Source organism: Actinia tenebrosa, unplaced genomic scaffold (genome assembly GCF_029948245.1).
Source record: "Actinia tenebrosa isolate PJP-AT-01 unplaced genomic scaffold, QUT_ActTen_1.0 PGA_scaffold7__59_contigs__length_16204524, whole genome shotgun sequence".
Taxonomy (NCBI): Eukaryota; Metazoa; Cnidaria; class Anthozoa; order Actiniaria; family Actiniidae; genus Actinia; species Actinia tenebrosa.
Genome location: NW_028292584.1, coordinates 4,317,146 through 4,342,802, shown reverse-complemented (window position 1 = coordinate 4,342,802; position 25,657 = coordinate 4,317,146). Strand labels below are relative to the sequence as shown.

The following is a 25,657-nucleotide window of genomic DNA, read 5'->3' as shown; positions in this document are numbered from 1 at the left end:
TTATCATAATCACGTATCCTAAAAGTATAACACGCAAGAACCGTAAATTTGGCGGCAAGATGACGTAGTGGTCCCTATTCCCAATGGGCATCTCTAATTGGGTGTTGCCATGGAGTTTGGGTATATACAACTCGTATTACCTACATGAATAAATTAAATCATGAAGTGACCCTTTCGCACTTGAATCTCAATTTTGATCAATAATTTTTCCAAATTAATTTAATGGAGGTGGTAAAAGTTTCTTTTGGTTGTACAAAATAGCTGTAATTTAAAAAATGGCGAAGGATAGACAGTCAAAGGGGGAAAAAGTACGAGCAAAATCGTACCGAAATCCAAATTTATTATCGCATTACCACGAGTTATCCACAAGAGTCTTTTATAATGGCGGAAGGTTTGCTTATTTACTTTATTTGAAAATTGAATTTTCAGTCTTTCTCCAAATATAACCTCATTCAATTCGTATATTTTGTATTTTTTTTTTTTTGCAGAGCGAATGAATACTTACATAATCTTTTCCTCAAAGCTGCAAAGGTATTATCTACACAAAACTGTGTACCATTTGAAAGCGACGTGAAGCCTTAAAATAAACTCGTTGATCTGTTTTCTTTATTTAGAATGGAGAAGAAGAAAGAATACGAAATTTTCTAGCTCGTTCATCTAAAAATTCTGTAAGTAAACTTATTTATACCTAGCTAGCATAGACATTAAAGAAATATGGCTAAAATAAGTTTAGAGTTATAAAAATCTTCGGTTATGAAATGTACATTCGCTAATAACATAACGTTATTACTAATCATTATAAAGTTATTTGTTATTATGATATCATTCGTCATATTGTTTTCTGATTTTTCTTCATCCCTACTGCAAAGTCAAGATTATTATCTTTAATACTTTATTTTTATAGAACGTGAATTTGAATTACAAGGACAAGACCACTGGAAACACAGCTGTCGTTCTTGCAGCTTCGAGAAACCATGTAAATGTAAGATTATCAGATTATTTTTGTTTAGTTTTAGTACTTAAAAACAGCATATGAAGTGCAAAAGACCTTTCGTTCTTATATATCTGGTGTAAATATTTTTGTGTAGTTGCCTGAAAATTAAGAATTCATTTAGGTTGTTATACACATGATGCAAATACATGGTTGCAGCATGTAAAAGAGCATGGTTGCCGCATGGACAAGCTATGGTGTTGAATGACTCACATGCTACCATCATGTTTATGACATGACATATTAGTACTATGAATAATATTAATGTCCTTATATGTAATAATTTACTATTGGGACTCTATATAATTATTATTAGGTGGAAATATATAAAAAAGTGCAGCCCCCTCTCAAAAATATCCTGGCCAATTTACAACACTACCATTAATATATACCCCTAAATTGTGGACGCCATTGATCTAGCTTGTTTTATAGTCAGCGACATGTACATGTTTAAAGTTTTCACTCATGAAATTTCACATGTTCCGTTTCACATGTTCCCAAATTTCACATGTCAGATTTCACATGTTTCAAAATTTCACGTGTTTTAAGCTTTCAATCATGAAATTTCACATGTTCCGTTTCACATGTTCCCAAATTTCACAGGTGTTTCACAGCCATTTCACATGTTCTGCTCCAACAGTGACACAAGCTCCTTTCATAAAAATATCAGTCTCTGTAGAATGATGTAATAGGCTGAACCAGAGTTAATAGCTATGGCTGAACCGGGGGACCCTAAACTGAGTAACACATGTTTTATGTTTTTCATAGATCGTTAAGATGCTATTAAACTATGGCGCAGATATTACTTTACTTAATGATCAAGGGCAGTCAATTTTTGACTTGGCTCCAGACTCTATGATTCCAATGTTGCTTGGTAAGGCACTTTTTAGATGAATGATCTGTAATGATTACATTTGATTAGCCTGCATGAGCAGCTCTACTTGGGAGAGGGGAATGGAGATAAGGGCTGGGGAGGGGGATAACCCTCCCTCTCTCCCTCTTCCCCAATCTCCCTCCCAAGAGCCACTTATACAGGCTGTAATTTACCTTTGATTTAATGGGGTAAATTTTATGAAGGGAAGATATTAATTGGAGAATTGGGAAAACCCTTGAATCATGAGAAAGGCCTTTAAATTCACTCGCATGTGATGCTAAGTCCAAGAATCACACCTGAGACCCCACCAATCAAGGGAGAGACCTAACAAACTCTACTCACATGTAATGCTGAGTTTAGGAATCAAACCCACACCCCACCAATCAAGGGAGAGACCTAACAAACTCTACTCACATGTGATGTTAAGTCCAAGAATCAAACCTGAGACCCCACCAATCAAGGGAGAGACCTAACAAACTCTACTCGCATGTGATGCTAAGTCCAGGAATTAAACCTGAGACCCCACCAATCAAGGGAGAGACCTTACAAACTCTACTCACATGTGATGCTGAGTCTAGGAATCAAACCTGAGACCCCACCAATCAAGGGAGAGACCTAGTACAAACTCTACTCGCATGTGATGCTAAGTCCAGGAATCAAACCTGAGAGGTGAGAGAAAAGTGCAGACAAATCTCAATATTAGGTGATTATTTCTGAGTGAACCTTTTTCTTTTTCATTTCAGCTTCTGTAGAAAGGCAAGGTGAGACTTTACATCAGTGATATATAGTTGCTTTTAAAATTTATAGGTTGATTTTAATAATCATTGATGATATATCAATAATAACCATATTTTCTCTTTTATTTCTTAGGTACATCTCATCGGCATTTGCTGCAAGCTGCCTGGCAAGGGAATTTACAAATACTTAGACAATTACTTGTGAGTGGAAACTATGACTAGAGCCATTCACTTTTAATAGTGTAAAGACTATATCATGATAAATGATAAATGATTTTTATTTTTTGCAGTCGTCACAGGCCAGTCTTGATGTAAATTGTAAAAATGCTGATGGAATGACACCACTCCTCCTTGTAACTAGAGATGTCAATCTCTTTGAAAAAAGTATGCCCTCTTGCTGCTACCATATAATATATCTATTTTAGTATATAGAGACTTTGCACCATCACATGTTGGCACCCATAATACAGCTTGGACTGCCTGTGGTTAGATGGCAGAACAATACGATTCCATTGCTCTTTGAAATTGAATTCTTTTTCATATAAAACATCATTGTATTGTTCCTGCTATCCAACATGGCTGCCTTCACATGATGGTACAAAACCTCTCTATAGTCACGTTGTATATGCTCTTTCTGATTGGTTGATAACTGTGCCTTGTGGTTGATAACTGAACATAAAACCTTAAAATTGAGTATTTATTATAGCTGATTGGTGTTTAACTATGTGTTTTAGTTGAGAAGAATATAGCAGAGAAGGGATATAATCCTCTTGAAGTAGTCAAAGAATTATTACAACACAAAGCGTAAGTTTTGTATATAGTTTAGTTCCAGAAAATATTCTTACTTGTCTGCCTCCCCCATGAGGGGGTGGGGAGTTGGAACAGGTGGGGTCAGGGTCTGAGAATTTAAGATATTAATGTGTAGCTTAAACATCACAAAAATGTCTCCTAATATAAAGTCATACTGTTTTTTTCCCATCTAGTGACTGTTCTATTACTGCCAGTGATGGTAAAAGTCCACTGCATTACATCACACACAACATGGGACCTAAAGCAAAAGATATGGCCAACTTGATTATTGAGGATACCAACTCCAAGTTAGGTAAGTGAACCACTTACAGACTCATACAGACTACTGGGTTACAACATCAAGGCTAGTAGTTACTGGCTTGGAAAAATTCATTTACAATCACAGTAACTACTGGGTTACAACATCAAGGCTTTTACAACACCAGTAGTTACTGGCTTACAAAAATTCATTTACAATCACGGTAACTACTGGGTTACAATATCAAAGCTTTTACAACACCAGTAGTTACTGGCTTACAAAAATTCATTTACAATCACGGTAACTACTGGGTTACAACATCAAAACTTTTACAACTCCCAATATTAATTAGAGTTCATGTCAGACTATCTTTAGCTTTAAAGAACTTATACTCCTTCATAAAATTAATGGTAAGTTTGTAAGAATAATTAACATAGTCTATTTTTAAATCTTAAGAGTTGTCAGATAAATCCAACAATCATCCAATTCACTTGGCATCAAGATATGATAACCGTCCAGTTCTTCTTGCACTGATTAATGGAGGTGCTGATGTGAATGCTAGGGGACAGCTTGGCCAGACACCTTTGCATGTAGCTGTAAGTTGATGGAATACATAGTTATACATTATATTAATTAACCTACTCATCATCATCATAATGATAATCATTACTGCTCATCATCATTTAAAAGTCACCTTCTTGATAATCCCTAACATCACCTTCATCATCATCACCATCATCATAATCATCATCCCTAACATCACCTTCATCATCATCCCTAACATCAACTTCATCATCCCTAACATCAACTTTATCATCATCCCTAACATCACCTTCATCATCATCATCATCATCATCATCATCCCTAACATCACCTTCATCGTCATCATCATCATCCCTAACATCACAATCATCATCATCAACAACACCACCATAATATATCATTATTACTATCAACATCATTTACATCACCACAAGCACTTCCATCAGCACCACCCTTATCATCATCTGTACGTCATTCTGTAAAAATTAACTCTTCTACTTTTTAAAAATGCACAGGCAGCCCATGGACATGAGAGGTGTTCTAGTGCTCTTCTCAGCAGTGGTGCTGATGTTACGATAGTAGATGACCAGGGGTATTCTCCAGTCGATGTTTGTAAAAATAGAAAAGTAAAATTGGTTCTCAAAGGTAATGATTTTCAATCTAGGAAACTTCATATTTAATTCATACCATTTGCAGCCAAATTTTAAAATATTTTAACGTTCAAGTGATGTGTTACTCCTCAACCATTACACAGTTTATAAGAGAAAACTAGCCTTTTCATTAGTCTACTACTAATAGCTGTTATTGTTGAGCCACAATGCAATATTCTTTTGTTTAAGAATCATACAAGTGAGGCTATCGGGTTGAAACAATGCTTGTCGTACATGTCTCATTTACATCTCATTTGCATGGATCCATTATAATTATAATAATTTTTTTTAGAAGCTTGGGTGGAACAGACTAGGGAAGCCTCATCCCAATTAAGGTGCTCTTATTCAGGTATTAAAATATATAATTCATAGTCTTAGTTATTATAAAATGAAAATAAATAAAATTTTTAAAAAATCCAAAATCTTTTTCTTGATATTTTATAAAGTAGCTTTTTTTCATTTATTTTTTTAGCTCCAACAGGACTTGTGAATGATGAAGTAAATACAATAAAAGAAAATGTTCCAGTAAGTATTCCAAATGTTTCCACTTTTATTTTCATCACTGGTCCAAAATGTGGGATGAAAAAGCTGAATGCATAATTTTCATTCATTCACATTTCAGAACAGAAGTGTTATTCTTAAGATTTTTTGCTTAAGTTGTATCCATATTCAAGTGTCTTCTCGTGCACAACCATTAAACAAAGAAATGATACTCTAGCGAATGACGTATGATCTGAAATGGGAAAACATATTATATGCACAAGTCAGCTAAAGATGTCTATTTAGTAATTCTTGGTACTTGATTTTGTTTATTTTTTTAATCTTATTGTGTGTATCTTAACTTTCTTTCTCAGGAATCTGTTTTGTCTCCAAGAGCCAAGAAACAGACTTCACCCAGTAAGTGCATAGTAGACCTCTTGCCTTCATCTACGCATGTCCTTTCCCAAAGCCATACTCCCTACCCCCCAGCTGGCCGGGTGGGGGGAATATGGGAAAGAGAATGTTGGCATACCATTTTTGCTCTGGCAAGTAACACACTAAGTTTATAATTTTTAATTTTTTTCAATAGGAAAAATTTCAGGAGACACCCTTACTACCACCCACCTTTCAGGTGTTAGTAGGAGTGATGAGAGGTGAGACATTATCATGATAAACAATACGTACTGTATGTGTGACAGAGTCAAAAGACACTATTTTGGACAGTAATTATTTAGTCATAAATCTATATTTTTAATTAGGAATGCCTCGTGTACACATAGGAATGTAATTCTTTAGTTAACTGTTTGCGTGGAAAATGCGTAAGCAAGAAATAATTTCCGTACGTAATTACATTACAGTGAGTCATGCCTAGGTTTGGCGCTTGTTTACGTAAGTTCGTGTTTGGGACATCCTGTTTGCGCCTAGGGCGTGCAACATTGCGTAGGATGTGTAAGGTCTTAAGAATGCAGGTTTTTCCATAAAAATAGGCCCAAACTAAGCTTAAATCAGTGTAGTAAAAGTTCTTGAAGACGTTGCACATATCAAGACAAGGAATTCTCTACGATGTAAAGGTATGAATCTTTGAAGCCTTTTACACTTTTACCTAGGATAGATTTAGGACAAATCTATGTTAATATCGTTAACTAGTCGTTATATTTTATAGCTTAGATTTTCTACATATTTGTTAAGCATTCGTTTCATGTTGTTGTAATGCTAGTCGCATTAGCGCGTAATTTAGTACAAAGTTATTCACGCAGTAGTAATTTAGTAATCACGCTGAGTGTATCTTGTCTTTTAAACTCTTTAAAACGTTTACTATAGGATCGCTACCGCCTTACTCGCTTGTTTAACCTTTTTACTACGATAAATAGCCTTCACTGCGGGATAAAAGACCTTTTCTTTCCAACCTTTAATTTGTTCGCTACTTAAACTCTACACTCAAGGTCATTGTCGCGACCGCGTGTTCAGTAAACCGTGTAATTCTTAGTTTGTCATAAACAAAGGTTAAAATACTTACCTAAAGCCATAGTTAACCTCTAGTCAATTTTTCCTATTGCTTTTTCCATTGGTTTAGTTCATTTTAAACGGTTTACCGACTTGTACATTAAACTTTGCAACCTAGTAATTTTCACTCGCGTATTGTAAACACTGCTAATCAGTATGCAATATTCAAATTACCTGTGACGTAATTTACGTATTTCCGTTTCTATTTATATCCAGCAAAACTGTATTTTATTCATAACTTTTTAGCTATTTAGATAAGCTACAAATTTATTTTATCTCATTGTAAATATTTTTCTTGTTTGCATTAGAGATATCCTGTAATCTCGTTCCCGTTTTTTTTTCATGTATTGTAAAGTTGTGTGAATTTTTCAATAAATTCTTTTGTCAAAACCACTTGCAATCTGATTCATAGCTGAGCGCCTTGCCGCCGGTTACATTTTTGGTGTCAGAAGTGGGATTGCAAGAAAGTTGACATTAGTAGTTACTGATTATTTACCAACGGGAACGAGACTGAAATCATGGCAGAAGAAGCTGTGGCTGCACTCACAGAGCAATTGGCTGCACTCAAGGCACAGCTGGATGGCATGCAGGCTGAAGGAGGACCCCCTGCCCAACCTGTTCCTGCACCAGTGGTGAAAGTGGCAGTGCCAAGGGAGAAGAAGCTGAGAAAGTATGCTGGTGGCAGAGACGACAAGGTGCTTGAAGACTGGATAGCAGATGCACAGAGGTCTGTGGCTGCCCAGAAGTTAACTGATCAAGAGGCGGTGGATTTCCTGTACCATAGCTTAGAAGGAGCGGCTCGAGATGAAGTTCGACTAAGGCCTGCGGATGACTGGACAGACCCGGAGGGTTTCTTCAGGATTCTAAGAGACGTCTTCGGGGAGAAGCTCACCAAGACCCAGCTTCTCCAGAGGTTTTTCGCCAGAAAACAAGGTGACAGGGAGCCCATCCAGGACTTTGCCCATGCCCTGATGTCGATGGCGGAGCACATAACCAGAGTACACGTAGGAGCCCTGGAAAACAAGGACCAGAACCTCAGAGACACATTCGTTGAGAACTTGCGTGACAACCTGTTGCGCAGGGATCTCAAGCGCTATATCAGAGAACATCCCGAGAAGACCTTCAACGAGGTGAGGCAAGAGGCCTATCGTAGCTCGGAAGACACAGATAGAGGAACACATCGCCATGCAGCGGCCAAGGAGGTGTTGGTGGAGAGCAACCAAGTAAATGCCATCCAAGAGCTTACAGCAGGACAGAAGGCCCTGGTGGAGAAGCTCATGCAGCAACAAAAATTGCTGGATGAGCAGCAGAAGCTGCTAACCCAACTTACCATGAAGTTAGCAAGCCCATCACCACCACGAAGTCCCCCACGTGGTCCGAGGAGATGTTACAACTGCCACGAGCTTGGACATCTTCGGCCGAACTGCCCAAAGCCCCTGAAAGACAAGGCACCAGCAGCACCACAGAAGGAGTCAAACTCCAGCTCTCCACGGCAGTGAGCCACGCCGTGGAGAGGAACTGTAGTGGCTCCAATTCTCTTTTTCAGAACGAAAAGTTTGTCGGGACAAGTCCCACAGTGGTGGCGAGGATTGGCGGAGTACCTGTGAAAAGCTTAGTGGATACGGGCTCCATGGTTACCCTCATCACCGAGTCGTTCTACAGGGAAAAGCTACAGCCAACCCTAGGAGACCTACACCCTGAAACAAGATTACTGCAGCTGCGAGGAGCTAACGGTTTGGACATCCCTTACATTGGATATATCGTCGCTACAGTAGAGATCGGAGGAGTGGTGGTCCCTGGGTGCGGCATCTTCATCACGAAGGACACAGCAGCCACTACAGTAATGCAGAGGAGGGTACCTGGCCTACTGGGAACCAACGTTCTTGGGCAGGTGCCCCAATACCAACAGATCCTGCAAGATGAAGAGAAGAAGAGTAAACGTAAAACTGGGTTCGTGAAAGTAGCCGGCTCAGACAAAGTCTGGGTCCCTGCTTTCACAGAATCTGATATCTTGGTCACAGGCCCATCATGGGGCACTGATGCTGTGATCGAACCCCTTGGTGTACCAGTAGAAGGAAACCTCACCGTGGCCAGTACTCTCGTGGATACTACCAAGACGTGTTACTATGTCAGAGTTGCCAACCAGACGGCAAAGGACATATGGCTAAAGCCGAGGACGCGGATTGGAATTGTGCGAGAGGGAGAGATGGTCAAGAGAGGAGAGCAGTTGGAGTTCCTACACGAGAATAACATGGTGACAGTGTGCTGTAACCTTAGTGCTGACCCTCAGATGCCACCCCAACGGGAAGCTGTGGGCAAAGTACGTTGGCAAAGGATACAGACACCCCCTCACGGGATTACCCTGGAACATTTCCCCGGGACGGAACTTCAGAGGGAGAAAGCTCTCCAGATGTTCGAAAGAAATGAAGAGGTGTTTGCTTCATGTAAGGAGGACCTTGGCTGTACAAAGACAACATATCATCGCATCTACACAGACGATGATGTGCCTGTCACAGAGCGTTACAGAAGGATTCCTCCAAACCAATACCAGGAGGTGCAACAGCATCTACAAGACTTGCTAGAAAAAGGAGTGATATGTCCAAGTGAGAGTAACTATGCCTCCCCAATAGTGCTTGTACGAAAGAAGTCTGGAGCCTCGAGGATGTGCGTCGACTACCGGAAGCTGAACCAGAAAACCAAGCGTGATCAGTACCCCCTACCAAGGATAGAGGAATCACTGGAGGCACTGCGTGGCGCAAAGTACTTTTCCACCATAGATCTGGCATCAGCCTACAATCAAGTTGAAGTCCATCCTGATGATCAGCACAAGACTGCGTTCACAACGCCCATGGGTTTGTTTCAGTACACTCGGATGCCGTTTGGACTACAGAATGCCCCAGCGACCTTCCAAAGGTTGATGCAAGGAGTCTTCCGAGAGGACATACTTCGCACCCTGATGGTCTATCTGGACGACATCATAGTCTTCTCATCCACCATTGAAGAACATCTTGAGCGGTTGGAAACGGTATTCAGTAAGCTGAAGCATCATGGATTAAAGGTTGAACCAGCCAAGTGTCAACTCTTCAGAGATCGGGTGTCCTACCTGGGGCACGTGGTCTCTGCTGACGGTGTCGAGACAGACCCTGAAAAGACAAAGACAGTTAATGAGTGGCCAGTCCCCCAGACAGTGCGCGATCTGCGATCATTCCTTGGTTTCGCATCATACTACAGAAGATTTGTCCCCAAGTTCGCTCAAATGGCAGGCCCGCTGCACAAGTTAGTTGCTGAGCTCGGGAGCGGAGGAAGTAACAAGACCACCCGGAAGCAGATTGGCGTACTGTGGACAGAAGAGTGCCAAAAGAGCTTCAACAAGTTAAAGAATCTACTAACCTCAGCACCAGTACTGGCATACCCGGACTACACCAAGCCCTTCATCCTAGAGACGGATGCGTCCAACGAAGGATTGGGAGCCGTGCTGTCCCAAGAACAGGACGGAAGAGTCAAAGTGATCGCTTATGCCAGCCGAGGCCTGAGAGGTGGAGAGCGAAACATGGAGAACTACTCATCGAGGAAGCTGGAACTACTAGCCTTGAAGTGGGCTGTATGTGAGAAGTTCAGGGAGTACCTGCTGGGATCGAAGTTTGTCGTCTACACAGACAACAACCCGCTGACATACCTACAGTCAAAGAGTAAGCTGAAAGCTGTGGAGCAGAGGTGGGCTGCAGAGTTAGCAAACTTCAACTTCACCATCAAGTACCACCCTGGACGTCACAACCAGAATGCAGATGCTCTAAGTCGCATCAACCGAGATGAAGAACCAACCACAGTTGAAGTAAGAAGTACCCTAGCCTACTCTACCAATACTACAGACCTACCAGAAGAGGTACGTCAACATTTGATGGTATCAGCAGCGTTCATAAGCAACACAGAGACAAGTGCGCTGGAGGAGCAAGCAACCTCATTCCCAACCACACCTCTCACAGAGATCCAACAACTACAGCAGGAGGACCCATGTATCAGTCGTCTCCTCCACTACCGAAACCTTGGACGTCGGCCAAGTAAAAGGCAAAGCCAACAAGAGACAAGGGATACAAGGAAGTTGCTTAGTCACTGGAACAGGATTGAGGAAAGCCATGGAGTTCTCTACCGCCGTACAGGAGTCGGACAAGGAAGAGAGCTGCGGTTACTGCTACTCCCCACATCAATGAAATCACAAGTACTGAAGGGTGCGCACGATCAATGTGGACACCAAGGACAAGACAGGACAGAACAGCTCTTGAGGAAAAGATGTTGGTGGCCCGGTATGCAAGGAGATGTGAAGCAATGGATCTCAAATTGTGAAAGATGTGTCATTGCCAAAGGATCCTACCTTCCAGTCAAGACGCCGATGGGCAGCCTACTAGCTACTAGGCCATTGGAAGTGCTAGCGATGGATTTTACCTTGCTTGAGCCTGCAACAGATGGAAGAGAAAATGTCCTCGTGTTAACAGATGTATTCACAAAGTTTACAATTGCTGTACCTACCCGTGATCAGAAAGCTACAACCGTAGTCAAGACCCTGATTAAAGAATGGTTCCTTGTGTATGGAATCCCCCAAAGAATACACTCTGACCAAGGCAAGTCATTTGAGGCAGAACTAGTCAAGGAGTTGTGTGCAGTGTATGGAATTAAGAAGTCAAGGACAACCCCCTATCATCCTCAAGGAAATGGGCAGTGCGAAAGATTCAACCGTACACTACATGAGCTTCTAAGAACTCTACCAGCAGAAAAGAAAAGAAGGTGGCCTGAACACCTGAAAGAGTTATGTTACGCCTATAATGCTACGCCACATGCAACGACTGGATACTCACCCTTTTACCTGATGTTTGGTCGAGATGCCAAGCTACCTTTGGACATTCTACTTCCTGATGATGACAGACAAGTGACAGTAGACAACCAGCAATGGATTACCAAGCACCAGACTCGTCTACGAGAAGCTTATACCACTGTGACACAAAACTTGAAGGAAGCTGCTACCGTCAGAAAGAAGATCCATGACCAGAAGGGCAGAGCACTGGCTGAACCACTACAAGTTGGAGAGCGAGTACTCCTTCGCAACCGTAAAGTCAGAGGAAGAAACAAGATTCAAGATAAATGGGACAACCAAGTGTACAAAATCGTCGAACGAAGAGACAACAATACATATGTCGTTGAAAGAGCTGATGGACATGGAGGAGATAAAGTTGTTAGTCAAGGAGAAATGCAAGTGTGTCCAAGACCAATGCTGGAGATACGAGGATGACACAGGCAAGCTGACAGGTCTAGACAAACATGTACTGCATCGCCAGAATCATCAGATGAAGAAGATGACATTGGAGGAATGACAATCGCCTTTCAACCAATGACAGAACCAGCTGAACCTGATGATGATGATGATAGTGATGATGCGTCTGAGGAAGAACTGGCTGCACCTGTACTCCGACGTTCCACAAGGACAACGGCAGGCCAACACAGCAACCTCTATAATCTTCCAAGATCCGCACTTCAGCACTGACGAGTCCACCTGCGTATCATTGTTCCTGAATTTGCTCGAGGACGAAGCAAACAAAAAGGAGGGGCAAGTGTGACAGAGTCAAAAGACACTATTTTGGACAGTAATTATTTAGTCATAAATCTATATTTTTAATTAGGAATGCCTCGTGTACACATAGGAATGTAATTCTTTAGTTAACTGTTTGCGTGGAAAATGCGTAAGCAAGAAATAATTTCCGTACGTAATTACATTACAGTGAGTCATGCCTAGGTTTGGCGCTTGTTTACGTAAGTTCGTGTTTGGGACATCCTGTTTGCGCCTAGGGCGTGCAACATTGCGTAGGATGTGTAAGGTCTTAAGAATGCAGGTTTTTCCATAAAAATAGGCCCAAACTAAGCTTAAATCAGTGTAGTAAAAGTTCTTGAAGACGTTGCACATATCAAGACAAGGAATTCTCTACGATGTAAAGGTATGAATCTTTGAAGCCTTTTACACTTTTACCTAGGATAGATTTAGGACAAATCTATGTTAATATCGTTAACTAGTCGTTATATTTTATAGCTTAGATTTTCTACATATTTGTTAAGCATTCGTTTCATGTTGTTGTAATGCTAGTCGCATTAGCGCGTAATTTAGTACAAAGTTATTCACGCAGTAGTAATTTAGTAATCACGCTGAGTGTATCTTGTCTTTTAAACTCTTTAAAACGTTTACTATAGGATCGCTACCGCCTTACTCGCTTGTTTAACCTTTTTACTACGATAAATAGCCTTCACTGCGGGATAAAAGACCTTTTCTTTCCAACCTTTAATTTGTTCGCTACTTAAACTCTACACTCAAGGTCATTGTCGCGACCGCGTGTTCAGTAAACCGTGTAATTCTTAGTTTGTCATAAACAAAGGTTAAAATACTTACCTAAAGCCATAGTTAACCTCTAGTCAATTTTTCCTATTGCTTTTTCCATTGGTTTAGTTCATTTTAAACGGTTTACCGACTTGTACATTAAACTTTGCAACCTAGTAATTTTCACTCGCGTATTGTAAACACTGCTAATCAGTATGCAATATTCAAATTACCTGTGACGTAATTTACGTATTTCCGTTTCTATTTATATCCAGCAAAACTGTATTTTATTCATAACTTTTTAGCTATTTAGATAAGCTACAAATTTATTTTATCTCATTGTAAATATTTTTCTTGTTTGCATTAGAGATATCCTGTAATCTCGTTCCCGTTTTTTTTTCATGTATTGTAAAGTTGTGTGAATTTTTCAATAAATTCTTTTGTCAAAACCACTTGCAATCTGATTCATAGCTGAGCGCCTTGCCGCCGGTTACATATGCTAAATTTTAAGCCCTGTAACCATTGAAGTAACATGACTGTTGGACTATGGTGTGCCCTAAAGGAGGTATGGCAGAGCAAAAGAAAGCAGGGTACATTTGTCGTCACACATGTTCAATACTGTAACATAGCAGAGTATAGCTTTCCAATTCATCCCCCTCCATATACAGACTTGCCATGACCACATCATGATTTATTTTTTCTTAAACTGATTTTCTGTTAAATTGCTTTTATTTAAGTCAAGTGCCACATCCTCCAAAGATGAAGTCCAAACATGTTAGGAGAAGCCAGTCTATGACTAATAAGACCCCTGGTTATATGGCACCGCGACCGCCAGGGACCAGCCCTAGTGACAGCAACAGGATAAAGTACAGGAGTCAAACAAGACAGATTAGTTCCTTCTCCGCTAATGCAGGTAATTTTTGGTATAATCCTTTCTATGGTCTTTGTTCCTTTGCAGGACAAAGTGCATTCTGGTCTAGCTTGGGTGAAAACAACATAGCTATACAAGAATGCATTGTTTTCCAGGAAAGGGAGATGGTACCATTCCAACCCATAACCATGGTTACACTAAGTTGTCATTGCAAAACTTTAAGACATTTCTTCCAGTGATTACCATGGTGATCAATCTTTAACTTCTTCACGTTGATCACCATGGCAACTATGAATTCCCTTCCCTTTGAGTTGTCATGGTAACCGCGTCGATATTGATACTTATTATGATGTACTTCATAGGTTTGCAAAGTTGTAGGCAAGAATGGGAGCTTCCGAAATTATCCATCAAAAATATTGAACTACGAATAACAAGGTATACTATCATTTTTCATTACAGTGCCTCTTGGCCTGCAGGAAGCTTTGTCATGTTCTATACCAACATACTCTTACCTGACTATATAATGAATTATTGTTTTGCTCTCGCTTCTATCGGGCCGATAAACCCGCCTAATGTGTCCTTGAAGTCTCATATGAGACTTGGTAGCTTAATGGTTAGAGCTATTGGCACCGGAATTGCCAGGGCACGGGTTCAAGACTCATGCAGCTGCATAAGTTGCTTCATATACTGCGAGAATCAGCTCAATTTGATACAATAATACAACCGCAGTACAAATATATATTTCATATATGTTCTCATACACATATCTCTCATCAGTGCTCTTCACAGTGATGTACCACTCCAATCACCTTGCAATCGTTACAGCACTATTCAACGTTTTCGACTTCTTAACAACCCATCATCCTTACCACTGACACCCAACACATATGAATCTACGAGCAGGATGTCTGACTATTCGTCGTTACAAGGCTCAGGGAGAATAAAGCTTCCAAAGACTTTAGCTCCTCTGTCAAGAGAGGGAAGGACGTCTCCTGCAGATACCAGACAAGAGTGTTCCAGGAATTCTTTGTATCCTGGACATGAATTGGTTGGAGATGTTCTTGACTTGGGTGAGTAAAAATAGAATAGAATGTACAATGTACCTCTATTTGTCGGATACTTCATTAAACGGACATCTGGATGCATGGTTCTAAAATGCCTTTCCATTTTTACTGTAAAACACAAGTGGCTTCACCCAAAAGTTTTACTAAAGCTCTAGGTATGAAGGGGAACTTTGAAGATGAAACACGTAAGCGCGTGTATTGGCGGGAAAAAGGCACATTGTAAAACGCACTACACTGTAAAACACCGCTACAATGATGGAGAGAGTCAAGCTAAATAACGAAAAAAATCATTAGCTACACAGTTTGCCAGCCATGGAGGTACAGCATTGAAGTCAATTTTAACTTATTCTTTTTTGTCCCGTTTTTAGATAACTTGCAAAGTCCTTCCAAATGTCAGCCCTCCTTGGCCAAGATATTTGTTTTTGACTCAGAAGACAGAGACATTGTTCAACCCCCGTCCTCCCCCTGTGAGGAAAATGGGCTGGAATTGGATTACCCACCCTCCCCCCGTGCGGACAATAAACTGGAATACAAGAAAAGTGATGACAAGGAAATTGAATTGGACAACAATGAAAATACCGTCAGAGAAAATATTAACCAAGAAACAGTTAAAGACAAAAAGGATGAAGAATTTCTTGCTGGTAGTATCAAGGAAAAGAATGAAAACAACGCGGAAGAACCCAGTTCGATAGAAAACAAAGAAACACATTCTTCCTGTAACGATTGCGTAGTAAATGGAGGTTGTGATGACGATGATGATTGTTGTAAAACTCAGACATTTTCTACAACAGATCTATCAAAGTTTTGGATTCCTTGTACAAAAAATGGAGAAACAGGTCTTGGGAATATAGGTAATGCTACGAAGACATCCAACAGTGAGCAAAATAGTCCAAGTCTAGAGAAAAATAATACCAATGAACTAAAAAGTACGAATAACGTTACGAATAAAATGGTTGACGATAAAGAGAGAACTGCAATTGTAGATGAAGCGAGAAAAGACGAAAATAGGAAAAACTCTGTTTCTTTTTATGTGGACTTTGGTGGCATCAAAACTCATAAGTCTGTGAACCGAACTTGGAAATGTGGGAGAGTTTTAAGCAATGAAAAACTTAATAAGTGTGAAGAATGTACAAATCGTTTGCCTGAGAAGAAAACTTTCTGGATTTCTTTAGATGGAGAGACAAGTGATGGTGAAACTGAGGGTGTCTCTGGCAAGAAAAAATGTGTTGAGAGAAAAGGCAGTTCATCAGAAGAAGGAGAACGTTTTTCGAGAAGAGCACAGTCGTTACCAGAAAATAAGTTACTTCTTAAACCAAAGTTCATTTCTAAGAACTGTATTGATTTAGATGTTGAAACTCAGGAACAAACATTAAGGGAAAAATTCTTAATCGTTTCTGAAGAGTCTTTTGAGATTCAACCAAAACGTCCTGAAGACTCAAGGAATGAAGTTTCTGAAGCTGTTGCAAAGGATGACAAGGAATTGGAGGATGGATTGAAGTTTTATTCAGAAGATACGTTTGTCATCGAGAAAAATGTCCAGGAAAGTGGTGGACAGTCGGGGAATACTATCACACAGGGAACGAGTGAGAGGGATCAGGAGGTGACAGTTAATAAGGTGGATGAGTGTAATGATGGTGCTAGTGAACTAGATAAGGACGGAAAGGAAAACAAGAGGGTCGTTGCTGGAGAACATGGTGAATTAAAATCAAGCATTGTATTACAGTCTTTAAGCTTGGATGACGATCAACAACATAATGAAGAAAATGAAAAGAGCATTAGCACCGAAACTACCAATCCACACTGTAGCAGAGAAGTGAAACCACAAACTGAATCTGCTAAGGAAGTTGTCAAAACTTTAAAGAAAGATATGCCAGTGTTTTTAAAGACAGCGTGGTCAAACGATGGCCAATCAGAGGAACAACCACTTGGGGTTCAAATATGCAATGCCTTCCCCTCGCCTGTCCCACCTGTCAACTTCAAACCAGAAGTACAACCACCGATTGGGAATAGCTTAGGAAAGACTAAACCAAGGAAGACTAACTCAGGAAAACTAAAGAAAAAAGCCTCCACTAAAGAATCTAAAAAGAAGGATGATAAAAATACCATTGGGAAAGAACAGTCATCGTCTTGTGGGAAAAGAGGAAAGAAAGGAAAAAAGGGAAAAGGAAAGAAAACAGAACCGATGTTCAAAGAGATTTCAGTCCACCAGTCTTTTGGTTGCACGGGTTATGATAGCGTAACATCAAATGTGGCTTGTGAGATTAAGGAAGGTATGCTGAGTCCTGATTTAGACAAGGTGCCAACTTTGTCCATGGACTCAAGAGGCACTACCAAGTTAGTAAAAAGGAAATTTTCTATCCTGAGTCCAATACCTGAATCCCCACGAAGTACTGTATCAGTAACACCCAGGACTGGAGATGATGGTGGTTCTGGAGAGAACGATGTTGTTTGTACTTTGGAGGGTCCGATACCTGAATCCCCACGAAGTACTGTATCAGTATCACCCAGGACTCGAGATGATGGAGGTTCTGGAAAGAAAGATGTTGCTTATACTTTGGAGGTACCAGAGACGTCTCAAGTGAATGAGGAACTCGTGAAACAAGAGGAAAGACAAACAGAATTGATGGAAGAAGAGAAAGTAGTGACTGGTGATGAAGATGACGATGTTAGTGGTGGTGGTGGTATTGTCAACGATGACAAACAAGACGAACAGATTGAGGTTTTTGATGAAGGAGTTGATGAAGTAGATGGTGGGATGTTTTCAAGGTTTTTTAATATGTGTATGCCACGTTTGAAGATGGTTTCGCCTGAATCTGATTCTGAAGCACTTGCGAGTGAAGGTGATGATGATGATGACCACCATGATGATAATGATGATGGCATCATTAACAATACCTATCAAGAAGAACAGCTCAAATTTCCTGTTGATGAAGCAGACCAAGACATGGAAGACTTGATACAAGACATCTTAGAAAACTATGACCACATTAAAAAAGATGATGATCATGAAAGCGCACAAGAGGTACACCATGATGACCTTTCTGTAAACAATCATAGCTTATCTGAACAAGATAACACTGGAACCATCCAGGAAACCAGTGTCACGTCAAGTGATACTAATTCGTCAAATACCGATCACCACCTTGAAAAACAAACATACGAAAAGGAAAATCTAAAAGAAGAAAATTGGACAACGAGTTACGTAAGGCAAATGCCTGAATTTGGTCCGTGGGAATTGGATGCCTCAGATGATGTGTTCATTCAGAGTGAAAAAGAAGATGAAGAAAGATTCTGTACGGCCCTAAATGAGGAGATCATGTCAGATGACTCTTCATATGTCAGTTGTGAGTCATTATCGTATACCGTCTCAGAGTCTTCCACTACTGCAAGTAATGACAGTTACTTCAGCTCGCAAGAATCATTTCCCCATGGCTTAAGTTCATCTTCTCATGACGTTACAATGCCTGGATCTGTTGATATCATCCTTCACGAACAAATTCACAAACCCCAGACAAACACAACCAACAGTAGCAACAGCGGTAGCAACGATAGTCGATCAACTCTCAGACCTCGTTCTAATAGCAACAGCAGTGAGACGTCAATGCCAAGCTTTTTCCCATCCGCTTCAAGAGGGCTTGTGCGAAGTCAGGTTAGCTCTGGGTCTGGGAGTTTGTCTTCAGCAACAAGCTGTGGTGAGGAACTCCAGTGGCAGAAGGGAAGCGTCCTGGGAAAAGGAGGCTTTGGAACCGTAAGTGTATAGAATAATTCAACATCAATAATTTATGAAGATTTGAGTGGCAAGTGCTACGTCCACGTACTGCACCACCGTTTAGATGAGATGTTAAGCCCATTCATCAGAATTTACTGATTGCCTTCACGGCTATGAAAATGAAAAATCTCGCTTGAAACCCTCGAAGAATGATTTTAGAAAATGTAATGGCCTCAAAACCTACGCTTCTGCGAACGCCAAACTTAAAGGTGGTGCGCGCGAGGTGCGCGCATAAAAAAGAACGTCGTCACTCCTTCACTCTTGACAGAGGCCACACCTTTGATAAATCTAAATGTTGTGTTGTTGTAATCAAACGTCTTTTGTTTCGTCTTAAGGTATATCTTGGTTTAGTTAACACTGGTGAAATGATTGCAGTCAAACAAGTGGAGCTAAACAATAAAGATGAAAGTGAGGCTGAAAAGGTGAGTCTTTTTAGCTCAAGTGATCAAGGGTTGCGTAGCTGTGGCACACTCGCCTCTCATTTCTTGTGTCACAGTCTCGATTCCCAAAGGGTTTTTCTCCGGGTTTTTTGAGGGTTTTTCTCCGGATACTCCGTTTTTTCTCTAACCGCAAAACCTAACACGCTAAATTCCAATCGTGAAAGATAAGGAATGAAGGTATCAAGGTGTTTCCCATAATAAATTTATTTGTTTTATGTTTTCCAGCAATACGACAAACTGCAAGAAGAAGTTTCATTATTGAAGTCTCTACGCCACCAAAATATTGTCAAGTAAGATCTTTATTAGGACTTTTATTTAAAACTTTTTCGTTTGAAAATTTAAAAAAAAATTGCTGACATTTTCTAATGATTTTTCTCGTTTTCACAGGTACATTGGAACGTGTCTAGATGACAATTCTGTTGTGAATATCTTCATGGAATTCGTACCTGGAGGTTCAATTGCACAGGCACTGAAAAGGTAAGACTTTTAAAACAAATCTTGCATTAATGGCTGTTGTCAATTCTGTACTGTGTCGTGTGCTATCATTTCAATGTGATTACTGATGTTACCCGTGGTTATGGAACATAATATGTTACATACTACTGTATGGACCTTCATTACACCTATTCAGGTAAAGCGCAGGTATATTCAGAGTAACCTTGAAAGATATCCCTCTGAATAAATTTTCAATATCATTTTGTCAGATTTGGAGCCTTTGTGGAACCAGTCTTTCAGCGATATACAAAACAGATTCTCTCAGGGGTGGACTACTTGCACAAGAAAAACGTTATCCACAGGTAGGTAGAACAGGGGTGGATCCAGAGGGTTGTAGGGGGTGCGCACCCCCTAAGCTCCTAAAGTAAAGTGCCCTTTTACAGTCAACCACTCTTTGAAAATCACTGTGTGCCTTGTTTTTGGTTCCTCCTTTTTTGCCTGCAGCCCTTCCTGTACCACTGAAAATTCACATGGATGCCATATATTGTCTAATTCACAAATAATTTTATAATACTATTTTGTCCCCAGGGACATCAAGGGTGGTAACATAATGTTAATGCCCAATGGAGTCATTAAGCTCATTGACTTTGGGTGTGCCAAAAGACTCTGTATGGTAAGTTAGAAGTTTTTAATATTACAAAAACTTGTAGCTGCAAGCTCCGTGCTGAAACTTCGCTTTTCTCTGCCATCAATTAAAATAATCATTTGGTAACCTTTTACATATTTTTTGCCTGGCAACAGTGAAAAACCAACTTTCAATGGGTATAACTCGCCATATTGAGTAAGAATCACTTTCACTTCCTCTCAGTGAGTCTGGTTTTCACTTGCAGCATAATCGGAGTTGGAATCATAGTCGGAAGAAGTTTCTGTGTGAAATTGCAAGTGAAAACCACTCATCATAAATGTAAGCGCATATGAAGCAAAAGGAAAACTTCCATTACAACTTCTGATGTAAACACTTCCAACTCTGGTTCTGATTCCAAGGGAAAACAAAGCTTTAGAAATCACCAACATTACCATAGCTGGAGGTATATTCTTGACTAATTGATTAACTGATGGTGTTTTTGTTGTTACAGAGTTTAAGCCTGAGTAGGAGTAGCATAATGCACTCAATGAAAGGAACACCCTACTGGATGGCACCTGAAGTCATCAAGGAGACCAGTGGACAGGGCACCAAATCTGATATCTGGTTAGTGACCCTTTGCATGCTATCTATCTATCAGATCCAGGAAATGTATGTTCTCTACCCTTGTGTAAGGATGGTGGCAGGGGTGTAGTGAGGTCTTGATCATGGGGGGTGGGGGCAATGTACTTTCTCCTGCAAAATCCACAGGAATCCCACATTTCTTAAATGAATTTTGGTGCCAAAAGCTAATTTTTTGGGAGTCATGTGGCCCCTCCCTAAGCTTGTGGATGGAAGCATTGGAGTAAGATCTCTCTAGGCACAGTGCTATGACTTATAAACCTCCAGACCTTAGATTTTTATTCTCCCATCCATTGACCCTTGAGTTTGATAAACATGAAGCATTGTGGTCTAGCTTGGGTACAAAGCCCATAATCAGGAATGGTAAATTAAAGATTCTTTTATCACAATGCACCATGGTGTCACTGGTCACCGACGGACCAATAGATTTTTGAGGGGGAGGGGGGGACATAATTTATTTTTTTCAATCTTTAAAGCTGTACTTATATATTTTTTCTTGAAGATCTAATGGTCAGTCCCTTAGAGCATGATCATTGTTTTCTGAAACTACACAATATAACTGATTCCAATCCATTATTGGATACTCCATTTTGTCAGAGAAAGACCCAATGAATTCTTGTCTATTACAGGAGTATAGGATGCACTGTGTATGAGATGGCCACAGGGAACCCACCATGGTCACCCATGGATCCATTTGCCGCCATGTTTGCTATTGGTAATGGCAACACTGTTCCTCAACTCGATAATTCATTTTCTGAAGCTGCAAGAAATTTCACTGCTGCTTGCATGACCAGGTAAATATCATGGAAGTACTTACTTATTGGCATATCTTCTGCGAGCAGATCATTTTCCCCCCCTTGGCAAGGACGCACACAGGGCAGGAAAGAAAAATATATCTAAGGAAGGTGTTATATAAGCTTGATTATACAGAACATCAGAGAGCATTAGCGAAAACTGATTGGTTGGCAGAGATAAGTAGCTAAAAACTAGTGTGAGCTGCGTCAGTGTTTCTAATGAAACAGTAATGATAAAAGGGTAAATCCTTCGTCAGAGTAAATTGGTTGGAAATTGATTTGTTGGCAGTGATATTAGTGTCTTTGCAAAATGATTATATTTCTCTTCCTTCCCCTGATTGATACCATTTTTTTCTTCCTGTGCCACAGAATTCTCACCTTTCATTTTATCTGAAATACCCTAAATCTTCCATCCACATTTGTACCATCCTTTCTTACTAGCTCCCTGGGCAGATGGTCTATCTGTATGAGTATTTCTCAGAAATTCTTCACAACTTTAAACATTGAATTATTTCTTTTAGGGAACCTAGTGCAAGACCTTCTGTATGTGAACTGCTACAGCATGAATTCATCTCACAATTATTGTGATATAAATTTGAACCAATAGGATGTTGCATGATGGCGTCATTGACCTCTACTACCAGACAGACTCCCTTGCACACTTTCTTTTGTTCAGTTAATTAGTACCAATTGTCTTACTATTTTCATGAGGGAATATAAATTTAACTAAGAAAGAAAATTAGTGAAATGATGCCATCATCCTATTGTCTCTAGGACACTAAAATGACTAAGTTATTTTGTACAGGTCTAAATCTTAAAGGAATGCTCATAGTTTTTGGTAAATGTTTCAATAAATTTCAATTCTTTCTCAGGAAATGTCCGAGTAAAACTTGTAAATCCTAGCTCAAACGAGAATATAAATTCTGTTAAAAAATTGTATTATATTGTTAGTAATATATTTTTCATGGAGGAAGTTGTAAAAAGAGAAATCTAGCATTATTAATCATTTTGTAATTTATCATACTTATGTAAAATCGAAATCCAAAAGATCAAAATTTGTAGGATATAACATATTTTTGGATAAAGTTTGGGAGAAAATATATAATATATTATGTAAATAATTTATTATTATTTTTGTTAGAAATAAAAAAGTATAGACCAGGAAATCAATATTCTGAAAAATTTGTGTTTAAAATATTAAAAATCTAAAATGGCTTCGTATAAATTTTGCAAAGGAAAGTTTAGATTCTAAATTTACTTAGATTGGAAAAGGTATTTTTCTGAAATACTTTTTAGTCACTACTATAGACAACTCATGTGAAGCTGGTTATTGATGACGCACAACGTTCTGTTATTATCAAGGACCCATAAACACAAATATGACCCATGAAACAATAACCAAATATTTCTCTACCCAAAAGATACCCAAATGTTCTGTCTACCCAAAACAGTGTACCCAAATATTTCCTCTACCAAAAACACATTCAGATACCATTCAGCCACAACAGCAATTTATTAGAGCATGTTTAGAATTTTTCAAATTGTTTCTTATCCTTCTGGACTCCTGTTCCCTTAGCGATCTTGAGCACATTGAAGCGAACAGTCTTGCTAAGGGGACGGCACTGACCAACAGTTACAACATCTCCTAATGCAGCATCCCTGATGATGAAAGATACAAACAAGTTATCTTTTTTCATGTCTTTTATTGAAGATATGAATATACTTCTCCTCCCTCAAATTTGAATTTAAAAAATTCAAAAATGCCTTTGTAATGTTTTGGCTTCTCCCATTAGGGATTAAAATAATGGAAAAATCATAGATTTGTTAAGGGAAAAAAATAAAAAAGCTGCAAAATCACCAGGAGGATTCAACATTGAGTGAGAATACATAAAATGTTAGAAACATGCCTTCTAAAATAACAGATATGTAGATAACGACTAGTTTTGGAACTAGCTTGGACTGCGTCAGTGTTTTTAAGTTGAAACAAATGTGTCGTAGTAGACAATTTTATCACCGTAGGTACGAAAGATAGTAGACTGACATTTCGGACGTTAGTCCTTCGTCAGAGTCAATCATTGACTAACGTCCGAAACTTCAGTATGCTATCTTTTGTACTTATGGTGATAAAATTATCTACTACAACACATTTGTTTTCTTAAATAACAGTCAAATGGAAATACTGTACCTGAAGCAAGGTGACAGATGTGCAGACAAGGTCTTGTGGCGTTTCTCAAATCTGTTGTATTTCTTGATGTAGTGAAGATAGTCACGTCTTACAACAATGGTTCTCTTCATCTTCATGCTTTTTATCACCCCAGTAAGAATACGGCCACGAATGCTGACGTTTCCAGTGAAGGGACACTTCTTGTCGATGTAGTTACCTTCAATAGCCTAAAAAGGGCACACATCTTGTTAGGATATTTCCTTAACAGGGAAAAATATGATAAATTGTCTTGATGCATCGTATAAAAAATACTGTTTTACACCATTTCAAAATCATAACATATTGTTACCTGAATATATGCTGATTATAGTCAGTATCTTCCATTTTTACAGTTATTACTGATTATCATTGCTACCATGTTGGTTGAACGTAACAAAAGATTGTTCATCAATATCTTTTGCTACCAGTATATCAACCAACATGGCAATTACTTCATTTGTTATTTTAGTGTCTTGAAAATGATTGAAAACCAGTAATGTGTAGTTCCAGAAAATATCTGTACCCCACCACAGAGGGAATTGGTAAAAGGACCCCCTTACCCCCAGGAACTTCCAATTTTCTTCCATACAAACTCTGTAATTTTGTTCTTTCTCTGACCGTCCTCTCCTCCAGAATTTCCAATTTTCTCTGTGGTTTGAGATATCTTTTGGACTTACACAAGTGTGGCAACAATCAAGATTGATGATTCAAAAGTAGTGAATTGATGATCGAACCCTCAAGTGCCACCCCATATTAGCATTCTTCTACCAGCCAAAATGTGATTATGAATGCAATACTCACATCTTTAGGTGTCTTGAATCCTAGACCAACATTTCTGACATAGCGTAATTCCTTCTTCTTTCCTAGAACTTGTCCAAGAACGCGCTTTCTGTTTTGGAAGATGGGTGCCTGTTTCTGGTAGGCCCTCTCGGTCTGAGGATTAAATGAAGAATTTGTTACTTTAATTATTGCTGTATTTTAATAGAGGAAATGAGAGGCCCATTGGAAATGTGGGACATCTTAGTTCTGTCTACCCCTCCCTACCCCCAAATTGAAAACTCTCATCGAGGACTAATAAATGGATGGTACCTATAAGTATTGGAAAACAAGACTAGATCGATGCCTTATTGTATATTTGAATTTCCCAAACACTAATGTGCTCACACAACTCCTTAGTAAGCACGGAAAACGTTACCAAAGCCATTAACCAAAACCCAAACTTATTGATAAATCATATAAACTTTACTTTCATTTTAGTATTATGGCTAAATACCGAATCAAAACCCCCACAAATGTTGAAAAAGCCCTCGTAAACGTGATCGAGCCACATTCTTAAATTTTGTCCAACATGGCCACAGCAAAACACATGGTTTTTCAAAGTTAAAAAAAGATAGTTTCATAACTATAAACCCATAATTCGACTTCACATATAGATAAAAGGATGATGGGAGCGTTTAATTTGGATATTTTTAGGGCATTTGGGTGTAGCTCTAGTGGTTTATTTTTTGTTTAAAGTGGAAGTATTTTAGTCCTTACTTGTTCCGCCATGGCTGCCACTGAAAAGAGACCCAACCACGTGGTGTCCCGGATCTTATCCCAGCATGCAACACGGGTATCAACACCCAAACGAGGCTTA

The 25,657-nt window shown here is 39.4% G+C and overlaps 2 protein-coding genes and 1 long non-coding RNA gene across 5 annotated transcripts in view; 1 reads left to right on the top strand and 2 right to left on the bottom strand.

The window, feature by feature from the left end:
• LOC116308610 (uncharacterized) overlaps positions 1-7,108 on the bottom strand; it is a 176,160-nt gene extending 169,052 nt beyond the window's left edge. Inside the window, exons 1-2 of one of the 3 annotated variants that reach the window (XR_016121695.1) lie at positions 6,840-7,108; positions 3,408-4,244 (exon numbers count right to left, since the gene is read on the bottom strand). This is a non-coding gene — a long non-coding RNA (uncharacterized LOC116308610). Of the gene's footprint in view, positions 1-3,407; positions 4,245-6,014; positions 6,426-6,839 lie in introns of those variants that run through there. The other 2 variants (XR_016121694.1, XR_016121693.1) reach the window with 2 other exon arrangements.
• LOC116305232 (uncharacterized) lies at positions 95-22,988 on the top strand. The gene is made up of 28 exons (XM_089039881.1): positions 95-391; positions 489-531; positions 615-668; positions 905-982; positions 1,760-1,865; positions 2,609-2,626; positions 2,736-2,803; positions 2,893-2,986; positions 3,337-3,406; positions 3,586-3,704; positions 4,107-4,246; positions 4,709-4,838; positions 5,136-5,192; positions 5,316-5,368; positions 5,698-5,740; positions 5,913-5,976; positions 13,919-14,094; positions 14,415-14,487; positions 14,830-15,122; positions 15,485-18,864; positions 19,221-19,307; positions 19,551-19,615; positions 19,713-19,802; positions 20,030-20,122; positions 20,349-20,433; positions 20,897-21,009; positions 21,654-21,818; positions 22,340-22,988. Exons 1-28 carry the CDS (start codon positions 276-278, stop codon positions 22,404-22,406), a joined length of 5,940 nt encoding a protein of 1,979 aa, XP_088896007.1. The 5' UTR covers positions 95-275; the 3' UTR covers positions 22,407-22,988.
• Positions 22,989-23,312: 324 nt separating this feature from the next.
• Positions 23,313-25,635, bottom strand: LOC116298382 (small ribosomal subunit protein uS17). Its single transcript, XM_031706805.2, has 4 exons — positions 25,558-25,635; positions 24,823-24,954; positions 24,004-24,209; positions 23,313-23,477 (listed from the first exon to the last, which is right to left on the bottom strand). The coding sequence occupies exons 1-4, from the start codon at positions 25,567-25,569 to the stop codon at positions 23,345-23,347; spliced, it is 483 nt and encodes a 160-aa protein (XP_031562665.1). The 5' UTR covers positions 25,570-25,635; the 3' UTR covers positions 23,313-23,344.
• Positions 25,636-25,657: the final 22 nt, after the last annotated feature.

Excerpts from the sequence above, each read along its gene's own strand:
- LOC116305232 (XM_089039881.1), top strand. The coding sequence starts at position 276 with ATGGCGAAGGATAGACAGTCAAAGGGGGAAAAAGTACGAGCAAAATCG. Across the intron at positions 3,407-3,585 it reads GAATTATTACAACACAAAGC|TGACTGTTCTATTACTGCCA; the intron begins GTAAGTTTTGTA and ends TTTCCCATCTAG. Across the intron at positions 19,803-20,029 it reads ATTGCACAGGCACTGAAAAG|ATTTGGAGCCTTTGTGGAAC; the intron begins GTAAGACTTTTA and ends TCATTTTGTCAG.
- LOC116298382 (XM_031706805.2), bottom strand. Across the intron at positions 24,210-24,822 it reads GATTCAAGACACCTAAAGAT|GCTATTGAAGGTAACTACAT; the intron begins GTGAGTATTGCA and ends TGCCCTTTTTAG. Across the intron at positions 23,478-24,003 it reads CATCTGTCACCTTGCTTCAG|GGATGCTGCATTAGGAGATG; the intron begins GTACAGTATTTC and ends TTTCATCATCAG.